This window comes from Pleuronectes platessa, chromosome 15 (genome assembly GCF_947347685.1).
Source record: "Pleuronectes platessa chromosome 15, fPlePla1.1, whole genome shotgun sequence".
In the NCBI taxonomy this organism is placed as follows: Eukaryota; Metazoa; Chordata; class Actinopteri; order Pleuronectiformes; family Pleuronectidae; genus Pleuronectes; species Pleuronectes platessa.
Window position 1 is genome coordinate 2,019,809 of NC_070640.1, and position 25,174 is coordinate 2,044,982.

Below are 25,174 nucleotides of genomic sequence, written 5' to 3' on the forward strand. Positions count from 1 at the left end.
GAACACGTCAAACCAGTGGGATGGAACAGACGTCTGGTTTCAGTTCAGCCACGAGTGCGTCGGGGATGCTCAACTCCAGTGGAGGTTGGGGTGGGGTCAAGCTCAGGGTTTCTGTGCAGACCAGTCAAGTTCTTCCACTCCATACTGGGAAGCTTCTTAATGGACGTGGCTTTGTAAAGTGTTGACGTTTAGTCCTGAGTATGTTTCCTGTGAGCACATGTGATGAGATCTCACTTCCACGGGTCTGAGTTTACAGATGTGGGATTAATTAATAATGAGTTTGCACCTGTGTTATTTTGGTGCCGTGCTGACAAAGTTTGAAAGTTTGAAAGTAGATGGTTCACTCTCTATCTCAGGGAGATGACACTGGATCATATGATAAACTGAGCTAAGTACAGTTTTTACATATTTCCTCCGGAGTGTTGTGATTTTCTGCAGCTTCTACTCCACTGTTCATTTTAGAGGCAAATATTATTTGTACTCAAATAGATGAATCTGTGATCCAGTACCTGCTTTACAGATTAATAACCTAACATCATAAAACACTGCAGTGATGTTGTTTAACCTGCCCAAGAATGTACAAAGAGTTCAATTAACTCTACTAGGATATAGTTGATTCAATTGTATTGATTGAAATAGACTAGAATAGATATTATAGATATGATATTATATGTATATACATGTATTATATTATAGATATTATAGACACATTATTTGATTATAAAGATTGATTTATTTTAACCACAGTTTAAGCATAAAATTACTTGTTTATGTGATGAAGTTGAAGTGTGGTGGTAGAGAACTTATTTATAAGAGGAAAAAGAGAGAACAAATATTAAATCAGAATTCTCTGTTGTGATATGTAATATTTAATACTCTACATATTTTGTAAGTGACATCCCAACACCACGTGTCTGCTGTTATGAGACAAACCTGTAAACGTGATCAGTGAATCTACCTGCAGGGGTTTGCTGCCTCAGCAAAGAGTGAAGTGCAGAGTTCACGTATCTGTTAAACAACACTGCCCCCGTGTGGAAGGAGTGTGCATGTGAAGGATCCTTTAATTGTGTGGGTAACTGTTTCTATAGAGAAACCTGTTGTCTTTAAAACAACCTCACAAAGTCAATACAGTTATCACTTACATTATGCAACATCCCTGAAGTCACAGATCAGAGATCAGTACAAAGCAGTGAGTGTGAGTTCATCTTCTCCATCCACTCTTACTCCTTCTCCCGAGGTGATGTGTCCTCTCTGTCCTCAGACCACTCTCCCTCCTCCGTCCTCACCCACGTGCTGAACGAAGGCATCAGATGAAACACGTGGTCAAGACGAGCCCAGCAGCAGCGATGTGTTACTTCCACTGTCTGGTACTGGGACCCCTGTACCCTCCATTAACAAGGACAAGGCCTGTACTGCAGTCAGCCACTGGGGGGTGATCAAGACGCTTTGATTCCGTCCATCATATATCGTATAGTTCTGATCTAATGTGAGATCTGAGGAAGAGGAAACAAGCTCCTTAAAGACTAAAGTCACCTGACACATGTTGTACATTCATTCCCCCTCTACAACAGCAGGCAAATGTCCAATTTGACAACTCGGGCACCATTTATGGAAAATCAATGAAAGAACACAACCGAACGTTTTCTCTAAATGTGCAGATTTCATGGTTCCTGCAGTCGACCCTCAGATCTTGGCTGTTTACTCACGTTGCAGCATTTTGTTTCCAAACACTACAGATTTTCTCGATGCTGTAAACAATTTTTTTGATTGTTGTGTTCCATTAGCATATTGTTTTGTTAAATTGTCGAGTGTATGAGCCGTCAGGGCCGCCCTCGAAAAACTGCTTTTATTCTCACATAATGACGAAAAAACCTCCTTTTGAAAACAAACATTTTAGCATCAGAGCTCTTGTGGTGAAACAAACCAAACACAGCTGCAGTGAAGTGGCAGCATGAAAATATTAGATTAGAGAAAAAGAGGCTCATAAATCTAATCTTGAATAGATTTGTTTGAAAAGCCCGAGGCTGCGGCTTCATAAAGCGCCTCTTCAAACAGGAGGTTCGACGGGGTAATGTTTTCAGCATATGATCCATGGCCGTCGGTCTGCTGACACATACAAGATGAGTAGGTGGGAGATGTGGAGTGGTTATCTCCTGGTTAGAAACCATTGATTCAGTCATTTTATTGACCTACTTTTTAACAAAGCCAAATAGTTCCTGGCTTCTTTATTCCATCAACTCATAACTTCATCGAAATTGTATTTTCAAACATAATTTGAGTCTTTATCCACCCCAGGAGAATTCCAGACATGTAACTGTGCAAGTGGAACAACTTGTAGATGGGAATAGACGATGGTCCATAATAGAAATGTTAAATTGGTTGAAATTTGATGTCACAAATCTTTAATTCTAAATGTCTGAATATGAGTTTGATGGCTTGTATAATGTTTCCAGGCCTTAAATGCAGCGACCTCATGTCTTTCTATGGTAAATCAACATGATTTTTTTCAAACCAAATTCTCTATTTTGGATTTAATATATATGTATGTTCAACGTATGGTAACAACATGGATCCATGAACTACATTTCCTAAACAATGTCATCTATGAAATTATATTGTCAACACTTTTTACACACTTTCTATTTCATATGTTACAAATGTATATCCAGACAATATGTGAAAATAGTCCATCCATCCATTGTTTACCTCGGGGGCCTAGAACGAATCTCTGTGATAATAATTTATCTTCTTATGTATAACATATATAACGACGTCACTCTCGATAAAGTGGTTTATATTCAATAGTATATTTTATTAACTTACTTCCTTAGTAAGAGTAATTTCTTTGGTAGTGAATTGGACTTGAGTCACTGCTGCATTTTCCACTGGTTGTTTTTCAGGATAATTTGTCTGATTGTAGCTTTTAACACTTTGTCAAGAGTCAGGAAAGTAAACCATGTTTTAATGCCTAGCTTTTCACTTTCTCTCATTCTTTAACTTCATGGACAAAAATATGACAAAATTCTAATAGACGCACCAACATATTTCACACTTCTACTTTGGAAAAATGTGACTGCTCATACTCTCAATACTGTTCGTGGACCAAAAACTGCTAAACTCTCACCTTTAGAGAGATGAACTCTTGAAAACACAATGGTGGACGTGTTTATTAAAGAGCAACGGCCTCTTTTATCTCTTGTTTGAAGAATTTTGGTTTATGGGGCATGTGCAGACACATGGTGTCCATCTTCTATCAACCCTTTAATATTTGTTTGTTTAATTTGACAACATCAGGTGGGATATAAAACCTCCGGCCTCCTACTCTCCGCTCAGTGTCAGACTTCATAAATGTGAATCAACATTTAATTCAAACACTCGCTTGTGAACCACAAATAAAAAATTACTATATATGCTATTATTATTATTTATATTATATATATATATACCCATTTTAGTATATAGATGACGAAGGAGCGAGCGTGTGAAGGATCCTTTCACAGAGCTGTTGCTCCCTCGGCTTTGGAACGCTCTAGCAGATACGACTCACCCATTTTTATGGACTTTCCATGATGTGATGTCGTGTTTTTATTGTTCATATTACTGCTTTTATGGATATTCAGTTTTCATATAAATATTAATTAATTTGAACAAAACCCTGTGGTCCGTTTCCTATTCACATCCTGCTGATTCATTATGTCTCTCCATCTTGCTGTCAAAGCACTTTGTAAACTCTGTTTTTATATAAAGTTTATTAAATTATAATAATTATTGTGCATTTTCATGAATTCCACATTAAATTGATTTGCTCTGATTGGTATGAACTGTGTGAGTAGTTGTTTTCAAAGTGTACTCAGTCAGTTCAGCTCCTTGTTAACTTGAAGCTTCGCCACCTTTAACCTCCTTCAGTGAAAAAAAAAGAAAACAACACATGACGTCGAATGATACAGGAAGAACCCACAACGAGACTGAGGCGTCTTTCAACCAATAGAGAAGCAGCATTTAAACGCAAGGCCCGCCTTGGTGAGAAATCAACCAATCCTGTGCCGGGATCGGGACTTCCGCCCCGGACACGGAGCGTGTCCCATTGTACGAGCTGCTCTCGAACCCGCGGTTGTTGCGGCGCAACCCTGTTTAAATGCGTGATTCCTGTAAAGTTGTTTCGTCTCGTTGTCGCCGGTTCACCGCCTGAGATCCGGGGCCACGCGCGAATCTGACCGAGCAAGCAGCGCGTTGTGAGCGGGACAAGCAGCGGCGGGTCTCCCCGGAGGAAATAGTTGGTTGTCGGCTGCGGAGCCACCTTGCGGTCCCGCTAGCACCGGGGCTAGCTAACGTTAGCGGCGGCTGTTTGTGCAGCGTGAATCTGCCGGAGATCCGCAGGGAAACATGCGTCTAACCGGACACGGTTGTGTTTCCAAGTGAGTCACCGGAGCTTGGGTAATACACCGGGGACCGCTCGGCGCTCGAACCGTAGCCATTAGCTGAGCTAGCTTGTGAGCTAACACCACCGGGTTGTCTTTCACAAAGGGGGGCAGAGCGTGAACGGGAGCCGTGGTCGTCCACCTGACGCCGGCTGCTTAACCGACCTCACCCGGGCTGTCGTAGCGCGAGAGCGAGCACTCGACCCGGTCCAGGATGAACGGGTTCAGCACGGAGGAGGACAGCCATGACGGACCGCCCGCGCCGCCGTTCTACGGGCAGAGCTGCTGCCTGATCGAGGACGGGGAGCGCTGCGGCCGCTCCGCTGGAAACGCCTCCTTCAGCAAGAGGATCCAGAAGAGCATCTCCCAGAAGAAGCTGAAGCTGGACATCGACAAGAGCGTGAGTCCACAAGTACAAGTGTGTGTTTGTGTTGACGTGTGAATCCGGGTTGGCGTGTCGCTGGACGTCGGGTGAGCGTGTTCAGGGGGAAGCCGCTGAGACGCTCCAGCTGTCAGCTAATGCTAGTTAGCATGTTCGTAAAACGCGAGGTCAACACCGGGACACGTTCGCAGCTTTCCCCGGCTGCTGGTGTCACCGTGGCGGCCAACTGAGGGGGGGATGTGAGCGGGTAGAGCTAACCTGCTAACTCTTGTTTAAACGTCAGGTTAGCGTCGAGCCGTGTTAGCTCCCTGCAGGACAGCGGGTTCCTGTCCGGATCAACCCGGAGCTTTAACTGCGACAAGCCCCCGCTGCTCCTCTTAAAATGGCTGTTGTCAGGGAAGCTGGCGGAGCTGAGGGACTCCAGCCCGGTCACAGCCGGTTAAAGCCCCGGAAAGTGGCTCTAAACTCGGACTGGAGCTTCAGAATGTTCCTCCTGGTACATTTCTATGTGTTTAACTTGAGTCTCACGTGTGTTCAGGACAATCTGCACCGATTTAACCGCTTTACAACGTGAAACTAAAATACTCTCGAACTAAGCCCCAAACTTTGGCCTCGTGAACTGTGCAAACATTTCTGGAGGTCGATTCTTACTTTATAAATCAGTAATAGAAATAGGTTTTGATATTAACTGTTGCCATAACTTTCTAAATTTTCAAATTGATAAGAGAGTGCAAACTGTGTTATTATTTTTCAACATATTTCACACTTCTACTGGTGAAACATTTGTCTCCTCACACATCCAGGGAAGTCCGTGGACCAACCTCTCACCTTTACAGAGATGAGCTCTTGGAAAACACACACGTGGACATGTTTATTGAAGATTTACATCCTCCATCATTCTCTTGCATGAAGATCTCATTCAAAGATGGATGAAATTCACCTGTTTACACCAACGTCAGTGTTGTGTCTTTGTCACTTCATGTAGTGAGTTGAGTGACTCCAGCCCCGTTACCAGTGGATTAAAGCAGCAGAAAGTTCCTCTGAACTCACACTGGAGCTATAGTTTATTCCTCATAGTATATTTCTATGTTTTCCATCACATTCTGCACTTTATAGCACAGCAAACATCTGTGTAGTGGCTTGGTAACAACATCAGGAAGTTGATAAGAAACCAACGGCTGGTTCACCAAGCAGGCAGGTGTATCCCCCCCCCCCCCACCTGCCCTGTGTGACAGTTAAATATAGACAATGTATTGCAAAGTTATTTAGGAATATGCCCCACTGAAACAAGATGTATTTAGTTTCCAGCCAGGTATTAACTTGCATATTATTGTCTCAAGGATTAATTTATAAAATTTCACACACCAGGAAATACTGCATACATAATTTGTAGGTTTAAATCCTGAACTGTGTCAAAACTTACTGAGCTCCTTTTAATAAACTTCAGAAGAAATGTTATGAAAAGCATAAAGTCATACAAAATTTAATAATAATGATGATAAGGAACATTGAGTATAAATAGATTCATATATTTTTTTAATCATAAGCAAGTACAGAATACATAATACCCAAGTAATCAATGATTTATAAAAGTGTTTGGTTCTGCTCATGGGCACTCTGCCCTCCGTGTGACGCTGGAGTGAGGAGCTGGGAGTTGATCAACATTTGGACAGCTGGAACTTGCAGATTTTAAAAACATTGTTATCATGGAAAAACTATAAAATAAACATCTGCAATACACACCACTGAATATGCATGAGTAAGACACAATATTCGAAGGCTACAGAAACATATTAGATTGCAGATTATTGTCTCAAACATTTAGTTTATTTTGTGGAAAGAAAGTAATTAACATTTTTCTCCGAGATTTTGCATCACAACCGAAAAACAAAACAGATCAAATAGCAGTGATTATACAACAGAGATCTACATCTGTAAAACTCGATCTAGTAGAAAATATGTTTACAACTGTTAAGTGGTTATGGAAGAACTATAATAAACCATAACATGTTCTTTGCCTCCTTCAAGGAGACAGTAGACATCGGTGAATACAAGTAGATGTGTCGTGGCTGCAGAAACCCGCCCTCTTCATCCTCATTGTATTCAGGAGGGTTTTACTCTTTAGTCCCTGGACGGCTCCATGTTGAGAAACCCGGTGCAGCCTGAGAGAGAAGGAGCTGCTGCTGCTCTTGTTCTTACTGCCAGTTTTGTTTTTCAAGCATGCTGGGACTCATGCAACCAGTCACAGTGTGGCCCAGTGGAATGACATGCACACGGGTTCACTGCAGGACAGACGTGTATTTTAGGCCGTTCAGCTGAGGCAGCAAACACAAGAGGGCACACTTTAATTATTACCTTTTTAGAAAAGCCTGTGGTCGGGGCTGAGAGTCGATACCTTTTTATTTTACTAAAGAATCTGTCTCTCGATAGATTTGTGTTTGTTGTACAGTCACTTGTGCAAAGACAAAATCAAGCACAGCTGAAAAAAATAGTATCTACTCGCACAGAAGCTCAGGTGTTGTGTTGAAGATTGTATTATCCTGGGACCTTGTGTATTCCCATAAGGTTTGTCTGTGGACTGATCCTTTAATGCTCTCTGTTGTATTTATAGGTGCGACACCTCTACATCTGTGAGTTCCACAAGAACTTCATCCAGAGCGTTCGCAACAAGAGGAAGAGGAAGACCAGCGACGATGGAGGAGAATCTCCGGAGCATGATGTGGAGGTGCCTGAGGTAACGCAAGAGTGACCCACAGTGACGTTGTGTTTGTGTGTAGAGCCCGAAGGACCTGTACTTGTGTTGTAGAGCAAACAGACTCCATTAAAAATGTCGTCCCCTTTAAAAACCGAAGAGAAGTAAATCTCTCAAATGTGTGAATCAAAGATGGAGACAGGATAACGTGTCATCATCTCTCCGAACCCAGTACCTGACTGGGTCCCTGCTTGTGTCCTGTGTTCAGGTCGATCTCTTCCAGCTGCAGGTGAACACGTTGAGACGCTACAAGCGACACTACAAGCTGCAGACCAGACCTGGACTCAACAAGGCCCAACTGGCAGAGGTGAGAGACGCTGGTCCCTTCCGTTCTATATCAACCATGCAACCAAATCAATATCCAAGTAATACGATTTCCCTGAGCTTATATTGGACTCTGGTCCCAGTGATGGAGCCAGAGTCCTTGCAGTGGTTCCTAGTTCCAGCTGTGGAAATGCAGCTAAAGTGCGATTCCACAGCTGGAACCATTTCAGGAATCCTAAGCTGCATGTTGCCCAGTTCAAACCGGGTCTAAATTGGGTTTTTAAGAATATGAGTGAACCGAGGCGGAGGGAGAGAAACTTTCTACTGTGGAGTTCTCAGCCTCTGTTTACCTCTGGATGTCTCCTCATGTTTGAATGGATGTAATGGATGGATGTAAATAACACAATCAGAAGCTGCAGCTCCCGGGTCCCTGCTCTCGCCTGTTGGTCAGACACTTACTGCACAACTCGGTGTTTGAATCCGTTCACTTGAACCACAGCCACCGTTTAGCTTTAAGGGATTTTGTTGTCGTGTTGACTGGAGTTGGAGTTAGCTACTAGCTAACTTTAGGCTAGCGTAGCATCCTGCCAGAGACCCTGTAGAGAGTGCGTTGCCACCAGAGTTGATGTGTGACGTCTAAGTAGCTTGTTAGCATGACAGTTGTGTCAGTACAGAGCTCGGTCCACGATGTCAACCACTGATCCACAACCACGCCATTAGTTTATCTTTTCTAAAAAAACTCAACACAAGCTCTCCTTGAGTTACACAAACTCTACTTCACAACTCTGAAGCAGCGTCCCACGAGGAAGCTATGAGTTTCCTTTCTGAAATCACAACGCGTGCAGTTAATGGTGTGTGACGCTGAACGCCCTCACGAGGTGTTGCCAGCATCTTTCTTCTTGACCCTTTGCCTCCATGTCACTCATGTGCTGTGATATACGTCGTGTGGCGGCTCGTGGTCGGCAGTAATTGGTTGTGGAGAGATTGTTAGTCTAAATTGCTGAACCGACAGGTGGACCTCATGCAGCTGGCTTCAGGTCCAGGATACAGCGCTCTCAGTCAGTCCGAGGGGAGGGGGAGGGGGAGGGGGGGGGGGGGGGGGCTGTAGAGTTAATAATCTGAATGAATGAAACTTGTAAGTTGAACGTTTCCCTCGGCTTTAACTCCGGTTCAGGCCCCTTTTATTAATGAGGCTCCCACATCATTAATAAAGCAGCAGTCAACAGCTCCACAAGCAGCTGCCTCCCCCCCCCCCCCTCTTTCAGCTCCGCTCAGGAGAACCAGGGGCTGCGGCGCACGGCTGCACACAGGATGTTTGTTTTCTTCTCCTGCTGCTACTTCATAAATCCAAACAGCCGTTACTCACTTCAGTTAAAGGGAAACATCTGGAGCTGCCGCTGATAAATATCTAAAACATTAAAGTTTCGTGCGAATCAACAGATATTGATCGGAATCTTTGCAGGTGGGCGTCGTCCACACATAAGCTTGTTGTATGAATCTGTGTCTCTTGTATTGACCGGACTCCAGGTTCAACTCTTCTCTCCACTTGACTCTGGTTGATTTTATAAAGTACACTGTGAAACTTCGGATGTGTCCAATGGGCCAACAACAACAACAATAACACAATGTGACAAAGATCTCAATATTTTCTGTGATTTCTTAACGTAAATGGAGATTTGTCCGTCACTTAATGTGTGAAACATTAAGTTTACTGATCCAGTGGTTCTCAAAGTGTCTCAATGCATGACCTGACATTTCCTTTATTTTATTGTCCATAAGTTGATTGTTATTGAGACATAATTAGCTCTCTGAAGACACCATGTTGTTTCCTTGTGACTCTGCCAGGACCCTGCTTTCTCAGTAATGGTCGTTCTTTTGAAATTTTATCAGGAGCATTTTTATAAACATCCTTAAAACAATATTTCATCTTTGTGATCTGCAGCCTTTCACTTTTTTCTCTTAAAGATTATCTTCAGCTCTTAGATGAATCATGGAAATTCTGGCTCTGGCCCCATTTTTCTGTCTGAACCCAATCAGACAAAAAAAAAAAAAAGTCCAGTCCTGTGTTTTCCCCAATTACAGGCTTATGCAGAATAAACCAAGTAGATCAACTCCCCCGCTAACAAGACAGGACCAGTGTCATTTCAACAGAAGACGAATCATGAAAACGATTATTATGATAAACACGGTGGATGTAAACTGAGCTTTGATTTGAACGTTTGCTTTTCCCTTCCTCTGCAGACGGTGAGTCGTCACTTCAGGAACATCCCGGTGAACGAGAAGGAGACGCTGACGTACTTCATCTACATGGTGAAGAGCAGCAAGAGCCGCTTGGACCAGAAAGGAGACGGCGGAAAACCGTTGGACTAAAGCTTCCCGACGACAACCACAGCAAATCGACAGTGATCTAAACCCACGGTGACAAACAAGCATTATTGAAGCTGGACACCACTAACTACAGCAGCCACCACCGCTATGACAAGCTCCTCCCACAATCCTGCGCCCCGCTCCGCCTTCGCACCAGACAGTGACTCTCTCCGTCCTCAGAGGACGCCTCACAGAGCAGGAGGCCGAGGGGATTCAGGACGGGCCGAGTTTCGCTTTTCGCCCATTTCGCCCTTTTCAGATAAACCCCAGTCCGTGCACATGTTGTCACGCCCATCGATCCTCTCTCTCTCCTCCGCACAAAGCCGAGTCCCTAAAGACTGTCGAGGACCAGGACGCCGCGTCTCACGCTGTAATGTAACTTGTCGATATGTACAAAAGGAATCGCGTCCGATCTGAAGTAACCTGGTGGAATGAAATGTACAAAATTAGCTGCCTTAAGTGTGAAAAGCAAAACACGTTCTGGTAATTTTTTTGGGGGGGGGGGGGGGGTGTTCTTTTTTTCTTCTCTTTGCCGAGTTGACTGTTAAAACACGTTTCGCCATCCACGAGGAAACGCTTGTGCCAAACAGAGACCGAAAGAAGAGTGTTGGTGATGAATGAGGCTGAGAGGGAGGGTGTCTCTTCTTCTTCTTCTTTTTTTAATGTGAAAGAACGAATGAATTGTAGGAAAGTGGAGCCGCCGCCACTGGGCTCACAAAACTGGCAAAAGTCTTTCACACTCTAAAATGAAGAAGTCGCCGTTTCCCAACCGAACGTGATGCAGTGAACGACCGTGGAGAATGAAGCAGCATTTGGCTGCGACCCACTTTTCTCCTCCTCCATCGTATAAACACACAAGGATTCATTTCTCTGAGCATTGCAGGCGGTCGCAACTTCCTTCTTTTTCTTTTTTTTTTAAAATACATATAAATATATATATTTAGTTTCCTTCTTTTTAGTTGAGCCACAATTCTATTGGTTGTATAAAGTTGTTTCTTGGAGATATGATTTAGTTTTTTGTTTTGTTTTTCAGCTAAAAGGAAATGTGTGCGTTTGTGTGTGTGTGTACTTGTACTTCTGTCTTTGTGAGGACTTGTTTCACCTTTTGGAGAGAGGACATTTTGAGTGTTAATACTTGATATCAGGGTGATGTTATGGTTTAGGCTTTTATTTGTGGTAGTAAAAGTTAAGGGTAGTGGGCTCGAGTGTTTTATGTCAACAAGTGTCCTCAGACAAGAAGGAAGTACAAGTATGTGAGTGTGTGTGTGTGAAACGGGGGAAAGAGTCAATATTGGCACCTTTTTAATATTTAAGAGTTTATAGTTGACGGCCTAAACTCTTGATTTGAAGCTTTTCCAGCCTGGATGTATTTCTCAAAGCTGGATTGATGACTGTAGATTGTTCTTTTGTTTTCTTCCCATAGTTAGAATGTCACGCAGCAGAGCTCATTCACTTAAAGTCACTTAAATTACCCACACTCGTAGATATTAGTCCTCCAGAACCGAATGGCCACTTTCTTGACCCATGTCCCATCCTTCCTCTAAAGCTCTGTGGAAATCTGTCCAGTGGTTGAAGTGTAATCCTGCTGGGGACCGGGGGAGGAAACATAAAAACATGTCTCACAGCTTCTGGAAGCCCTTCGTCCTCATCGTGCTGCAGAAATCTGTTTCACAGGGAGTCTTCCATGTTTAACAGGTTGATGCAGAACTGACACTGTCCCTCTGGCTCATGTGCGTAGCTGAATGTCATACATGTCCAATGTGAATCTGATCTGGCTCCAAAACTGCATCACAACCAAACCGGAAACAGTGACTCTGCTAGTTTTGGCTGCAACTTATGATTTATTTTCTATTTAAGCAACCTGTCACTCGTCCAGTTTGTATGAAATGCTCTGCAGAGCCGAAGAATCACGTCTCTGTCGAACTTTGCCATCAGCTGCTCGACTGGGTCTTTTTTAATTTTCACCAAAGCGCAGGCAGTGATGAGAGATGACCAGCAGGTGGCCTCCTGTGACCCTGTTACCGTTAAACATGATGAATTTGATTTATTTAAAATCCTATATGTTGTGCCGATGTCCATCTTCCACCGCTCGTCCTCTGTAAACTGTTTCTTTCTAAATGATGGCGACTTCACGAGCGTACACACTGTTTGAGCTTCTTCTTCCTTTTTCTTTTTATCTCGTCATCTTTTTGTCGCGTTTATATTTAAGTTGACCAGGTTTTCATTTTGTTAGTGTTTGTATTTTTTCAGTTTTGGCTTGTAGGTTTTTTTTTTGTTAGTGTCATGTAGAGAAACACCCGACTTTATTAACTCATAGGCCATGCCACATTAACCTAATTATTGTATTAGAAAAAAACATATTTAAATATGACTGCTTATTGCTCCTGATGATGATGATGATAATAATTATAATAAATGTATTGTACAGGCAGAATCAAAGCTCTCGTGTCTGTTCATTCATTCACCCACTGTCTCACAGGAGGTTCATGTTTCTCCTGCAGATTTTAACAATCACATTGAAATCATTTTTTAAATTATAGTTTTAGAATTAAGGATGAAAACAAACCTGATTTTGTCTTTTTAGGTAGAAGTTGTCGTAACAGACACGCACCACTAGATGTCGCTGTGGACTCCTGCTGGATGAGGTCAGCCGGATGTGGGGGTGGAGAAGTTGAAGTTTGAAACCAAACGCTTTTGTTTTCCAGATAATTTTCCTCTAACTTTATTAAGAACACATTAATTATATTTAAAATAATTTCACCTCTTTACACAAAGAACAGACGTGGTTTAAATCACCCACTTATAATTATCACCTATAATAAATCTATATATATTTAAGCTAATCTTTCAAATCTGCACAGGATTATGAATTGCCTTTTATTTAATGTATTAATTAAATGGTAAATTAAAACAATATGAGGTGGACCATTCGTTTTATTTTTAATTTGTTTCCCATTTGTACATGTTTTTCCACAGTGAGTTGTAAAATCAGAGCATTAAAATATTGCCCATCGGTTTTAAATGAAGATCAATCATTAAGCAAACTGTGCATGAATTAATCAAATAATCCAAATCACCAGATGATATTTAGAATATTCAGAAAAACAACTTTTACTGTTGAAAAGTCCGTAAATTGACAATTCAATTAAATTCATAACAATAAAATAACTTCCTCCAGCAAACGAGTATAAGAAAAGAAAGATGTCAGTTTCCACCACAGCTCGAGTGTCTTAAAATAATTCATTTATTTACTGAACTTTATATAACTTCACATCTAATGTACATTTCCGTCCACATCGCACAGTCGTAACACTTCAGTCCCTTTACTGGTTGAGTTGGGAGTTTTTTGTGGGAGTGAGAGTTTTCTGCTGCGCGTCATGAAAACTCTTAAACATTTAAAACGTGTCTGCGTGTTTGTCTCTCCTCAACACGGACAGTGACGTCAATTCTTCTGAGGTAGATTCACTTCATTCAGAACGTGTACAGCCGCTCCGACTGAAATACTGCAGTAAAACCTTTTATAGTGTTTTTATACTTTAATACTGAAATTCAACGGGATGAAACCGGGACTGAAAAAACGTCTCCCCTCAAAAAACTGTTGATCATTTCACTTCACACCAACGAGCTCATCACGTGTCCTGCTAATCAATGTTACTAAATATAAAATCACTTACGCTTTTGTTTCAGTTTAACACTGAAAGTATTTTTTGCTATGGAAGTTTTTTTTTTTGCAGATGAGATATTGTGGAAAAAACTTTCAAACCAGATTTATGAATAAAAGTAAAGAATGTTTAGCGAAATTCAGACTAAAGAAAATAATATTTACCTACACAAGCATTTTTAAAACGTAAAAAAAAAAATGTAAACTCATATTTTGGAGTTGGATTAAATTTAGTACACGCAGCCAACACGCGGCAAAGATCTGGTTGTTAAATGTGAATTGTGTAAAAACGCTTCTTTGTGAAAGTTAATTAAACTTTATCCAACTTTCTGGTTTGATAAACGTTTATCAGAAGAAGCATTAAAGGCTTAAAACTGTTTATGTAAAATCTTTGCGTAAATTTGGCACAATTACGCGTCATGCAACGAGTTCTGCGGATTATAAATTCACTTAAGCTTCATTATGATTTAATTCTTGCACCTTTGCAGTAATTTTCTCTGATGCCTTTTCTTCACGTATCGTCTCATCATCTGTCCTGGTTTATTCTCTGAGCAGAAACATCCACAACACAACAACAACACATCTACACACTTGTTCTTTAGGGGGAGACGTGTTTCTTGGGGTCACGGTGTCAACATGTGGTTTATACAGTACCGGAGGTGGAGACATCAAAAAGCAGAAATACCACAAACAGCAAACACCTACAGTCACATGTGTGTGTCCACGTCACACCAGGAGAACATCAGATCAGCAACAACAGAAACACAATAATACAACAAAATAACAAAAGGTGTCCGCCGTTCACCTCGTTTATGCGTCGTCCTTTAGTTCTGTCCGTTCGGCGCATCCATGTATGTGCACAGCGGTGCGTTCAGGTTCAGTCAGTCAGTGGTATTTAATCTGATTTGAATCCAGAGTCTGTGGAGAGGTTTGAGGGGTGGAGGGATGGATGGAGGGATGGATGGAGAGATGGAGGGATGGAGGGTCACTGGTTGAGCTCCAGGGCCCAGACCTGCTGCGGCCAGCCGGTGCGGCCCTTCACCTTCTTCTCGGCTCCTAAAGAGTCCTGCAGGCCGTCGGTCTGCGGGAGGAGGGGAACCAGAACCACACACACACACACACACACGATCAAATACCTCAGTTTGCACAATCCTGCGAAGATTAGAGAGAATTACTGGACCTCAGTCATATCCATACATGATAAATATCACATGTTTAGTCTGAGTCTGATTAAATCCTGCAGGAAAATACACTGACACTGTTCTGTGTGTAACCGAAAAACACTAAACTTAATTCACCAAATATGTAACACAATAAAGCTCCTTTTACATCAATATAGGCTGATTTTTAAGTAATAATAATTAATAAGTTAAGCTATGATTCGACCTGTGGCACTAAATCTATTTTTATTTAACTAAAACTAAATATTACCGTCTCTAAAATAAACATATAGGAAAACGTTACATTAACCTAACACCCGTGGGTTGTGGTAAAACACATTTATCGACCTGCGTGTTGTACAGTTATTTTACTATAATGTGAAGTATGTGATGTGTGTGTTGTACAGTTAATTTAATATAACGTAATGTATGTGCTGTGTGTGTTATTGTGGAGGTGCAGCTGAGGCTGGATGTTGTCACGCTGCTGAGCAGCTGGAAATACTTTGTGCATGAGCTGTTTTACTGCTGCGTTACAGTTACAACATGTGACCGAGTGATCTCATCTGTGCAGCAAGATTCAAACTATTGATCAAAAACACGGATTTTTCTGTGGAGTTAATTTCAGCAGAAATATGAGCCTCGATAATAAGAGACCCGCAGGTTTCATAATCAAAGTGGAGGGTAAATAACAAAAGCACCATCATAAAAAAACTTGATGTTGTGTATGTTTTATATAAAGTAGTAAATAACAGTCAGGATTAGGCTAAAAATGTAATATAATCATATTTCTTTTTGCACAACTCAAATTGCTTCTATTTTAGAATTAAAGCCCAGGTTGGCCCTGATAATAAAAACAAGAAATCATGCTTTAAATTTAGTCTAAATTCAAAATATACTTGGCTTCTAATAAAGGACAATGCGTATTAAAGGTCCTCAACCGTCCAGATTAAATGCAAAGGAAGAATCTATAATTACAGGAGCGTATTGTGGCTGCAGTGATTTTCCCTCGGAGGCTCGTGGACTCACCAGCTCTCGTTTCCTCTTCAGATCCCGGGTTTCAAATTTCTTAATCTCGGCCTTAAAGCCCTCCGTCTCCCCGGAGTCTTTGGCCAGGACGTCCATCAGGTAGGCGATGTAACTGGTCGCCAGGCGTAAAGTTTTGATTTTTGACAGTTTCGTGTCCGCCGGCACGTTGGGGATACACTCCCGCAGCTCGGCGAAGGCTGTGTTGATGCTCTCCGTCCTCCGGCGCTCCTTCTTCGGCCCCGACGCTCTCCTCTTCCCCATGCCCGCCTGGAGCCCCTCCAGCCGCGCGTCGTGCGTCGCTCCGGGCGCCCCGAGCTCCGCGGCCGGGTAGGGCGCCTGGATCTGGAAGTCCTGGGGCACCTCGCCGTGGTTCACCACCCAGCTCTGGAAGTACGGCGCGTCCTGGTGGCACCGCTGGACGAAGGGGAAGGGTTCGTGCATCAGGTGGTGGTGATGCTGGTAGCCCCCGATGAGGTTCATGTTGAGCGGGAGAGGAAACAACAACGATACCGAGGGTCTGTCTCTGCTGCTGCCGCCCCAAAACGGTCAGTGCTCGGGGATCTGCAGCCAACGGGACTCCTCCAACATTTATCTCCTCGGATTCATGAAGAAGTCGAACAAAGCGCCAACACAGACGTTTGCATCGTCGTCATTCTGGAAGCGACTTTCAGCCGAGGCCGGGAAAAAAGTTTGATAATTCCTGAGAACCGAGATCTCGGCGATGTGTCTGAGCTCCAGTCGCGTCTCGACCGTGTCCCGGAGAGGCTGCTCTGATTCGCACAAGAAATTTGACCCCGGCGAAGGTGTGAGGCCCCCAGGTTTATATGATTTGGATGTCAGCGTGGAGAGGAGGCAGCCAATGGAGGAGAGCGCCCGGAATGGGAGGAGAGTCTGGAGAGCTTTGTAATAACATGCGCCATGGTGCCATAATCTCGAGGCACTGCACACACACATGGGAGCAAATATGTGCTCGATGCAGTTGATGCTTGGCTGCACACACGAGCTCTCGAGAGTCAAAAAAACGTGTCAGACTTTGAAGCATTTCTGGGTTTTGTGAGTTTGAAGGTCTCCTCTCGGGCTTGGAGAGGTTTTACGCACGGAATTTACGCATCGTCCGTCCAGACATACCTGTTCAATTAGGTGCTGCTGCAACTTTAGGAGTTGAAGTCATTAGGTTACGTATCAACTTAAGGTCGGTGACGTGGGGCATTTGACCATATGTGGATTTAAATAGGTTAGAGGGAAATGAGATATAAGGTTTTGGATGAAACGCAACACATTAATTTGATTTGAAAGAAAATGACCCTTTAACGATTCTTGGTTTTGACTCAATCAATTAAAACTATTCATAATATCTCAATAGACTCTAAAAACGAACTTTCTCATTTGGTTTAAGTCTGATTTAATTTTTAAAAAAGTGAAAGAATAATGGAAGAATAAGAGAAGCGTCAGTTTATCACATCCTGCGTAAACGTGATTGTTTTACTCTGAGAACATTATTCTATTATTTCTCAGTTTCCCTCTGAATCTTATCTCCAGTTCTGTAATGCTTGTTCAACTTTTTGTTTTATTACTCTTCTATATTTTCCTAAACGCGTCATGTTGACTCCAAACGTCTGAAAGTGGAGGATTCTTATCAGAGCGAGTGAATCTGAGCAGATTCCATCCACCTCTCCTCCTCCAGGAACAACACGAGGTGCGCGTGAGACGTGCAAATCAAAGGTTTGATGAATCGCTCGGTTCTTTTGGGACAGAACCTCCGCGGTGTGAGTGGGGAAGGAGCCAAAGGCCCCGCGTGCGCGCGTTAATTCTCCCGCAGCTCCTCACACGCGAAACACATCTTCTTATCTCCATCGCCTGAAAACATTATCCCATTACATACATGACCTTGACGCTATTTAGAAACCATTTACGAGCGCGTCTTATCTAAATACAGAGATAAATCAGGAGGTGTCACCAGGTTACATGTACATGTTTCCATGAGAGCTGCTCCGGCCTCGCGCGGCGCTCCGCGGCTGATTCAGCGTCAGGCCGCGATACCAGGAACAATCTGCACTCACACACTCATCTAACACAAACCTGCACACAAACCTGCAGAAGAAAAATACAACAATGAGCATTTAGTCTCTTATTAATGCGTAAATATCTTCATTTACTGTTTTCAATCTTTCAGAAACAGTCTTCTTTTATATAAGGGTTCATATTTTTAACTCTTTTTAAATTATCTTATGTTTTTTATTCCAGTTTCTTTATTCTAAATACTTCAGTCACCATTTTGTTTTGTTCATATCACGTCTTTTGTTTTGTATTACCTTAAATATCAGACCATAAGAGCACACAGCTTAAAAATATGAATATTATAGAATTTGCCTACACAAATACGTATTTCCAAATTGTATGTCCTCACTTTTAGTTTTATGACACTGGTGTATTTAGTATATTTCATTAAGAGTCCATCATAATAAGACTTATAAACTATATTCGGATTTATTTGTGTATTTACTTTTACCTGGATCGAGCTGTTGTGTTGTTTTTTGCAGTGAAATCCAGATTTAAAAGTCAAAGAAAAAAGTGTGATTGGCTCATAAAATGCTTTGTTGTACTTTAAATTACCCGAAGAGTTTTACACCAGCTGGAGCAGCTTCGACACTAAAACGCTGCTCTCACTTTAAACGCGTCATTAATTTAACAACCTGAAGTGAGTCATTCTTCAAACGGAGCTGCTCTGACTTTTGGACATTTCAAATATTCTGCACGACTTTTTATATTTCGTGTAAAAACCCTTTTTTTTAATTCGTGGGGCACTTTTCAAAATAAAGCACTTCGTATAGGAGAATATAGTGGCAAAACAATAAAATCCCAGAAATGACAAATGAATGTGGAACAAATCATAACAAACAAGGAAAAGAAATCAACTCAGAGCAGAAATACATCAGAAATATGGCTTTTTAATTTATGACACATCTGTTTTTAGAGGATACAAACAAAAAATGATTTTAGAAAGAAAAAGGATTTGACTGAAGATATTTTAAAACATTTAATTTGATTTATCTGATCACACTTTATAGTATTTGTGTTTGTCCTCCAGGCTGCTTTCCTCCATTTTCCCATAAATATGTATTTTTCTTTATTATATCTGGTGCCTAAAATCCGTGTAACCCCTCAGCTGATTATATATGTTTGTGTGTCTCTATGGTGTGATAAATAGAAACGTGCAAAACTATCATAACATTAGAATCATTGCAGAGTTGGTTTTGAGGCCTGATGTGTTTTATTTTGTAAAGGAGGAAACCCACTGCTCCTGCACGCTCACACTCTATCTGCACAGGAAGTGAAGTGATTTACAGTTGACCGGTGTATTGATATTATTAAAAAAATGGCCGTGATGAATCCGTGCGTGACACCTTTCTACCTGTTTACATATTTTGGGATGCGGAGTGAAGACACGTCCCCGTCACGCGTCCCCCCCGCCTGTCAGCCTGAAGAACTCCATGCGGCCTCCAGAAAGAAAACCTGACACTGTTGATTAAGACGTCCACTACGCAGAGTTGAAATACAATACCCTCCCCACCTCTTTACTCTTTCTCTCCATCTCCCCCTGTATCACTTTCTCCTCCACCTCTTCCTCCACTTCTCTCCCTCAGTTCATCACAGACCTTTAACCAAAACCTTCCCTCTTTTTGATCCCCTTCCTCTCCCCCCCCCCCCCCCCCCCCCCACCCCTCGTTTCTCCTTTTCTCAGGACCTGCTATCGCTGGAGGTGCTGAAAGACCTGGGCAGCGGTAATAGTCTCTTCATATTTTGCTTTCAACCCCAATAGACTGCAGCCATCTCTTTCTTTCTTTCTCTCCCTCTCTCTCTCCCTCTCCCTCTCTCTCCCCCCCGCTGCCATGCAGGGGAAACATCCAAAATAGGTCACAGGGAGCCATCTTGGCCGTGTTATGAATTCTCCTCATGATTGTTTGTGTCATCATGTAGATTTTTCAATAGACAAGGCTTCCCTCCTCTTCAGAGTTCCTGCCCTCAACTCGGCTTCTCCAAACAAATATTCCCCCTGATTCAAAGCCGGCCCGGCTCGGCACGGAAGACGCTGCAGAGCACGCTCGGCCGCCGGTGTTTATCATACAGGGGCTCTTGTTTATAGCATATACATATTTATACATATTACATATATATTTTTAAACCTGGCAAGCACCGACGCCGTCATGCAAAGCTAATTGAACCCATTGGGTACCGAATTAGACCTGGCAGCTCCACCTCATTCTGGGAAATGTGGGCAAACTGGGTCATGCCATGCAGGACCAGGAGTCGCTCAGAGGCCCAGTGCATGATGGGAAGGCTGCTTCCTCTCTCTCTCTCTCTCTCTCTCTTTCTCTTTCTGTAGCCAGCATGGATAAAGACTGAGATGCTAAATGTGACCTTTGCCCTCGACCTTTCTCCTGATCTGCACTCGGGGTCACGCTGAGGTCACATCTCATCTCATGAAATATGATTCTGGAGAAATAGTGAAATTCTGTGATGGAAAGAAACTTCCTGAGTTTAGATCAGATTTATTGTGTTTGATTGACACCTTGTTTACTTCTGATACTCTTGTGTTTGGATCTGATGGATTGAAAAGTGTCCAATAAATAAACTTTATTATTATTTTTGAAATCATTGTCGTCCTCTTCGGATTTCAAGAGCTTTTAAAAATTACAATTTCCGTCCATCATTGGTCTATTATGCAAATTAGGTATTTATTTATCTTTCCCTGTGTTCACTGGTTCCTGTCAGATTTCCGTCTACGTTCCAGTTCAGTGGCTCTTTATTTGTGAACAATAACAAAATACTAGAAATAGATTTTTCTGTTTATTTCTGTTTCTAAAGTATTTTTTCCAATAAACTTATTTGAATCTGCTCAGTTTCTCCTTTGATTTGCTTTGATCTGTCGGGATCAGCTTCAGGAAACCAGCTTCTTTTTACTTTGTCCTTCACAAATCAAATCTTCCTCAGTTAAAAAACGGTTTCTCTCAGTTTCCCTCGAGAATTTAAACTGATTTTAACCTTTGTTATCTCGGATCTTTCTAATTCTTTATTTTCCATAACTTTCAGCTGCAGTGTTGTGTTTTATAATCATCTGCAGTCAATCACACTTTAACTCAATAAACCAGTTTCATATTCAAGAATATCAGTCGTTTACTCTCAAATCTAATATCTAATAATCTAATATCCTCTCATTTCAGCCTGAGCTCTTATGAACACTGAATATTCTGCCATATGATTTAATATAGTATTCCATGTAACTGTAACTAGTACGTATACAGTTTACTGATGTAGCTGTGACTTGAGATCTTGTTTATTTGAGGTTCTGCAGCTGATTTATGTTTTATTTTATTTCACTTGGAGTCGTGCTTCAGTGGTTTGCTTCCGTTCAAAGCAAAGAACGATTTGAAAAGATAAATTCTGTGAAGCTCGACGCAGGAAAACCGTGTTTTCTCTTTTCACAAATGCACGATCACACTCTCCTCAAGCATCTCAAGTACAAACAGTGGATTGTTTGTCACGCAGGAGCTTTGCCAGACCATTTACTTTTACTGCAGCTGCTCCACAACAGCTTCACCCTCGTCCCTTTGATTTCCCCCAAAACACAGAGAACCCAGTGGCTCGGAGCGGCTCTCCCTCCAGGTCAGCTGCTGCTTCTTCTCTTCTCCTGCTATATATCGTCCTCTCTTCTCTCATCTGTCCATTGATAAGTGATTGTCGTCTCCACCGAACGTCTGCTCTCTGGCCTCTCTGGTCATCCTGCGTCTCGGAGCTCCACAAACTGTCCTCTAACTGCTGCAATTCTGCCCGTCCTCAGCCCATAAAGATAAGAGCGGGACGGCTGGAATGTGGAGCGGAGAGGTGACAGTGACGGGCCGAGGGGACGTCCACCGACATAAACCCCGACACGTCCTGCGTCCACCTCTTTCTGTTCGTCGGACACGTCCCCACACCGGAGATCTGACGGTTTCAAAAGACAGAGCCGACCTGTAAACAGATTTAACGCTCGCTGGGTTGGACGTCTGTTTCCAAAGAAGGAACATTTACTTCACTTGTTTTATTTCAGCAGCAGTTGTTTAATTTTTTCATATTTTTTTTTCTTTCAAATCCAAAACATTGTCGTGAGGAAAAAAAGCAACAAAAACTCATCAAACATGTAAAACTTAACTTCTGGTTAAATTTGTTTTGTGCCTATTTATTATACTTTTATTTATTTTACTGCCTTTTATTGATTTACTGTCCTTTAGTAATCAGGTTAGCTGTTTAACTGAATTTTAATTCTTCTTAAATATACAAAGACTTGATTTATATATTATTTTAAAAATGAGACTATAGAATTTGTAGGATGTTGGGAAACACAACAACAATCTAAACAAGTCAAACTCTTGAAGAGACAACTACTGAATCTTCTCACTGTCTGTTAAAGGTCATCTGGTTTGTCTGTGTCACAGTATGAAGATGAATCCAGCACACATGACGGATCTAGAAATAAAATAATAACTTTGCAAGAATCTAAATAAGTCCCCTGTTCTCGGGGGGGGGGGGGGGGGGGGGGGGGGGGTCTCAGCTCTGAGCCCCCGACCCTGTTTCAACGGCCCTGCAGACGACATGTTGCACAAAGCAGCTGCAGATTCTGACAAACAGAGGGAAGAACTATTATTTCTGAATTAATACAATTCATGAGTCACCAACATGGATGTCAGAGGACATATAATAGAAATTCAGATTACAGCAATATCTCTCACAGAAGCCAATATATACAAAACTAGTATTACACACAACATGAAAACTAAAGTATTTCTTCAATGAACCTAAACTGCAGCTCAGCAGAATGTAGATAAAGTATTTAGTAGTAAAACAGAATTATAATCTGATTAACTCTGGAAGTAAAGATTTTAAAGTTTCATGTTTAACTTTGTAACTGATTTATAAACACTCAACAGTTCATCCACATCTTTAAATTTGCTGAAATAATTCATATAATAACATATAATCAGCCTAAAAATGATTTTAATTAAATGATCAGTCGTCAAAATTCAAATGAAAAGTGTAAAGTCGTCATAGTTTCAGATTCACAGCAACAGTTAGAAACATTTGATCATGTAAAACTCTTTCAATGTCAAAACTGAAATAGAAACAAAAAGATGTTTGAACAATACATCAAATAATTGATTAGTTAATTAAGTTAATTGTTGATTATTCCTGATCGTCACTTTAGCAATTATTAAAATCAAAATATGTATAAGTTGTAAGTGTTTCATATCTTTTTCGAAGTTTTAAACATTTATCCAGGAAAAAAAAAACATTCTAGTTTTGAAATTTTTGACATTGAAAGGAACATGTAAGAAAAACAGTCTTAAAGTTTAAGGTCTTAAAGATCAAAGATTAATTAACAGTTAATAGAAAGAATAAATAAAAGTAGAAGTTTAAGATGAAAATCATGTTTCTGTTGCAGATCTATAAAATTCTTGAATCCATCTGAAATACAAGCTTCACTCATCCATGTTGATCCACATTTTAAACACACAGGTCAGAACACACACACAGACACACACACACACACAGACACACACACACACACACACACACACACACACACACACAGTGGACCACCGGCAGGTCGGCTCTAATGATTTCACAGCAGCAGATTTAACAGAGGGTGGCTGCTCTGTGTCAGACGGCCCCAGAGGCTCGAGAGAGGCTGACAGTCAAAACATCGGCGTAAAGGCTTGACCCTGAGAAACGTGGAAACGCTTCAACGTCTCTAAAAGCTTTTTAACGCTGAGGAGGCTGCGGCGCGTTTAACACTGAAGAGGCCACGAGAGCGTTTGATTCTCAGGTTCATAAACAAACCTGGAGGAGAAACAGAATCGTTTCACACGTCCAGGGACAATTTAAAATCCTCTCAGGTTTTATTTACTACTTTTAATATTTTGTTTGTTTGTTACGCAAAAAAAAAACTACTGAACAGATTTCCTGACTTGAAATGAAGATGAGCAAAGAAAGAGCTCCTGACATTTTGTGGCCGATGTGAGAATCTGTTGTGAGAAAAGATGTTTTTATTATAATAGATTTTCATTCATTTCCCAGGAAATTATTCATGGTTCTTAATGAAAAAGAGTCATTTTACAGGAATAATGTTTATGAGTGTGTTTGATTTACTTGATTGAATGAATAACATTTTAGATTAGTTCAATTTTAGTTGTTCTACATCAGGTTCCTCTTATCTTATCTTATCTTATCTTATCCGGACAAAGCAACTTATTTTATCTTGAGATGTTTTTCAACAATTTCCTTGATGAGAATAATTCATTCTTCTTCATGAAAAAAATCCGTTGTTTTTAATTGACTGAGATTTATGAGTGTTTTCTATTCGGTGTCGATCCCAAATATAAAAATCTGCAATAGCAATTTAGAAGTTGGTTTCATAATAGAGCAGTTTGGGCCTTTTGCAGATGTTTGAGATCCACTTAGTGAACTTCTAGTTCCAACAATGCAAGTTTAGGTTTGGTCAGAATAAATGTGCACATCCAAAGAACCATCATTTTCTAAAAACTCATAAGAAAAATGTTGTGAAAAACCTAATAAGAATCTGGATTATGATAATTTTCAGCACATCCATGTTTTTCCTAATTATCTTTCTACTGTGTTAGAAGTATGTTGTGGAGATACTGACTGGTTATGTATTTAAATGGCTCGTTATAATCATTATAATCGTTATATAACAGTATTGAATTATTAATTAAGATTATTGGATTTGAAGGAATAGCAGAAACTCCAGAGACACAAACAGCCAGGATCCGTGTCCCAGCAGCTTTTTGTGAAACGACGTGTGGTTTATTTTCCCACTGTTATCACACATGTATACAGACTTGCTGTGTGCAGGCTGTTGTGTAAACTAACACACTGTAGTGGCTCTGAGGTCATTGTGTTTGGGAACATAATTGCCCCTCGGGCTCTTAATGGCGGAGGCAGCTAGTTAAAGTCCCTGCTTGTCCATTCATACCGTGCACCTCGCTCTCCTGCTCATTAAAGCCCTGAATGGGCCACAGATGTGGAGTCGCCCATTAGTTCTACCTGCGAGGAGCTTTCTGGGAGCGGTGAAGTTAGGAAGCGGAGTTA

At 41.5% G+C, this 25,174-nt stretch overlaps 2 protein-coding genes across 2 annotated transcripts; one reads left to right on the forward strand and one right to left on the reverse strand.

Moving 5' to 3' along the window:
• Positions 1 to 4,632: 4,632 nt before the first annotated feature.
• sap30l (sap30-like) lies at positions 4,633 to 12,622 on the forward strand. The gene is made up of 4 exons (XM_053441431.1): positions 4,633 to 4,818; positions 7,412 to 7,534; positions 7,761 to 7,859; positions 10,058 to 12,622. Exons 1-4 carry the CDS (start codon positions 4,633 to 4,635, stop codon positions 10,184 to 10,186), a joined length of 537 nt encoding a protein of 178 aa, XP_053297406.1. The 3' UTR covers positions 10,187 to 12,622.
• A 477-nt stretch (positions 12,623 to 13,099) lies between these two features.
• On the reverse strand, positions 13,100 to 16,954 carry LOC128456974 (heart- and neural crest derivatives-expressed protein 1). Its single transcript, XM_053441430.1, has 2 exons — positions 16,031 to 16,954; positions 13,100 to 14,925 (listed from the first exon to the last, which is right to left on the reverse strand). The coding sequence occupies exons 1-2, from the start codon at positions 16,508 to 16,510 to the stop codon at positions 14,830 to 14,832; spliced, it is 576 nt and encodes a 191-aa protein (XP_053297405.1). The 5' UTR covers positions 16,511 to 16,954; the 3' UTR covers positions 13,100 to 14,829.
• Positions 16,955 to 25,174: the final 8,220 nt, after the last annotated feature.

Excerpts from the sequence above, each read along its gene's own strand:
- sap30l (XM_053441431.1), top strand. The coding sequence starts at position 4,633 with ATGAACGGGTTCAGCACGGAGGAGGACAGCCATGACGGACCGCCCGCG. Across the intron at positions 4,819-7,411 it reads AGCTGGACATCGACAAGAGC|GTGCGACACCTCTACATCTG; the intron begins GTGAGTCCACAA and ends TTGTATTTATAG. Across the intron at positions 7,535-7,760 it reads ATGATGTGGAGGTGCCTGAG|GTCGATCTCTTCCAGCTGCA; the intron begins GTAACGCAAGAG and ends TCCTGTGTTCAG.
- LOC128456974 (XM_053441430.1), bottom strand. The coding sequence starts at position 16,510 with ATGAACCTCATCGGGGGCTACCAGCATCACCACCACCTGATGCACGAA. Across the intron at positions 14,926-16,030 it reads TGAAGAGGAAACGAGAGCTG|ACCGACGGCCTGCAGGACTC; the intron begins GTGAGTCCACGA and ends CTCCTCCCGCAG.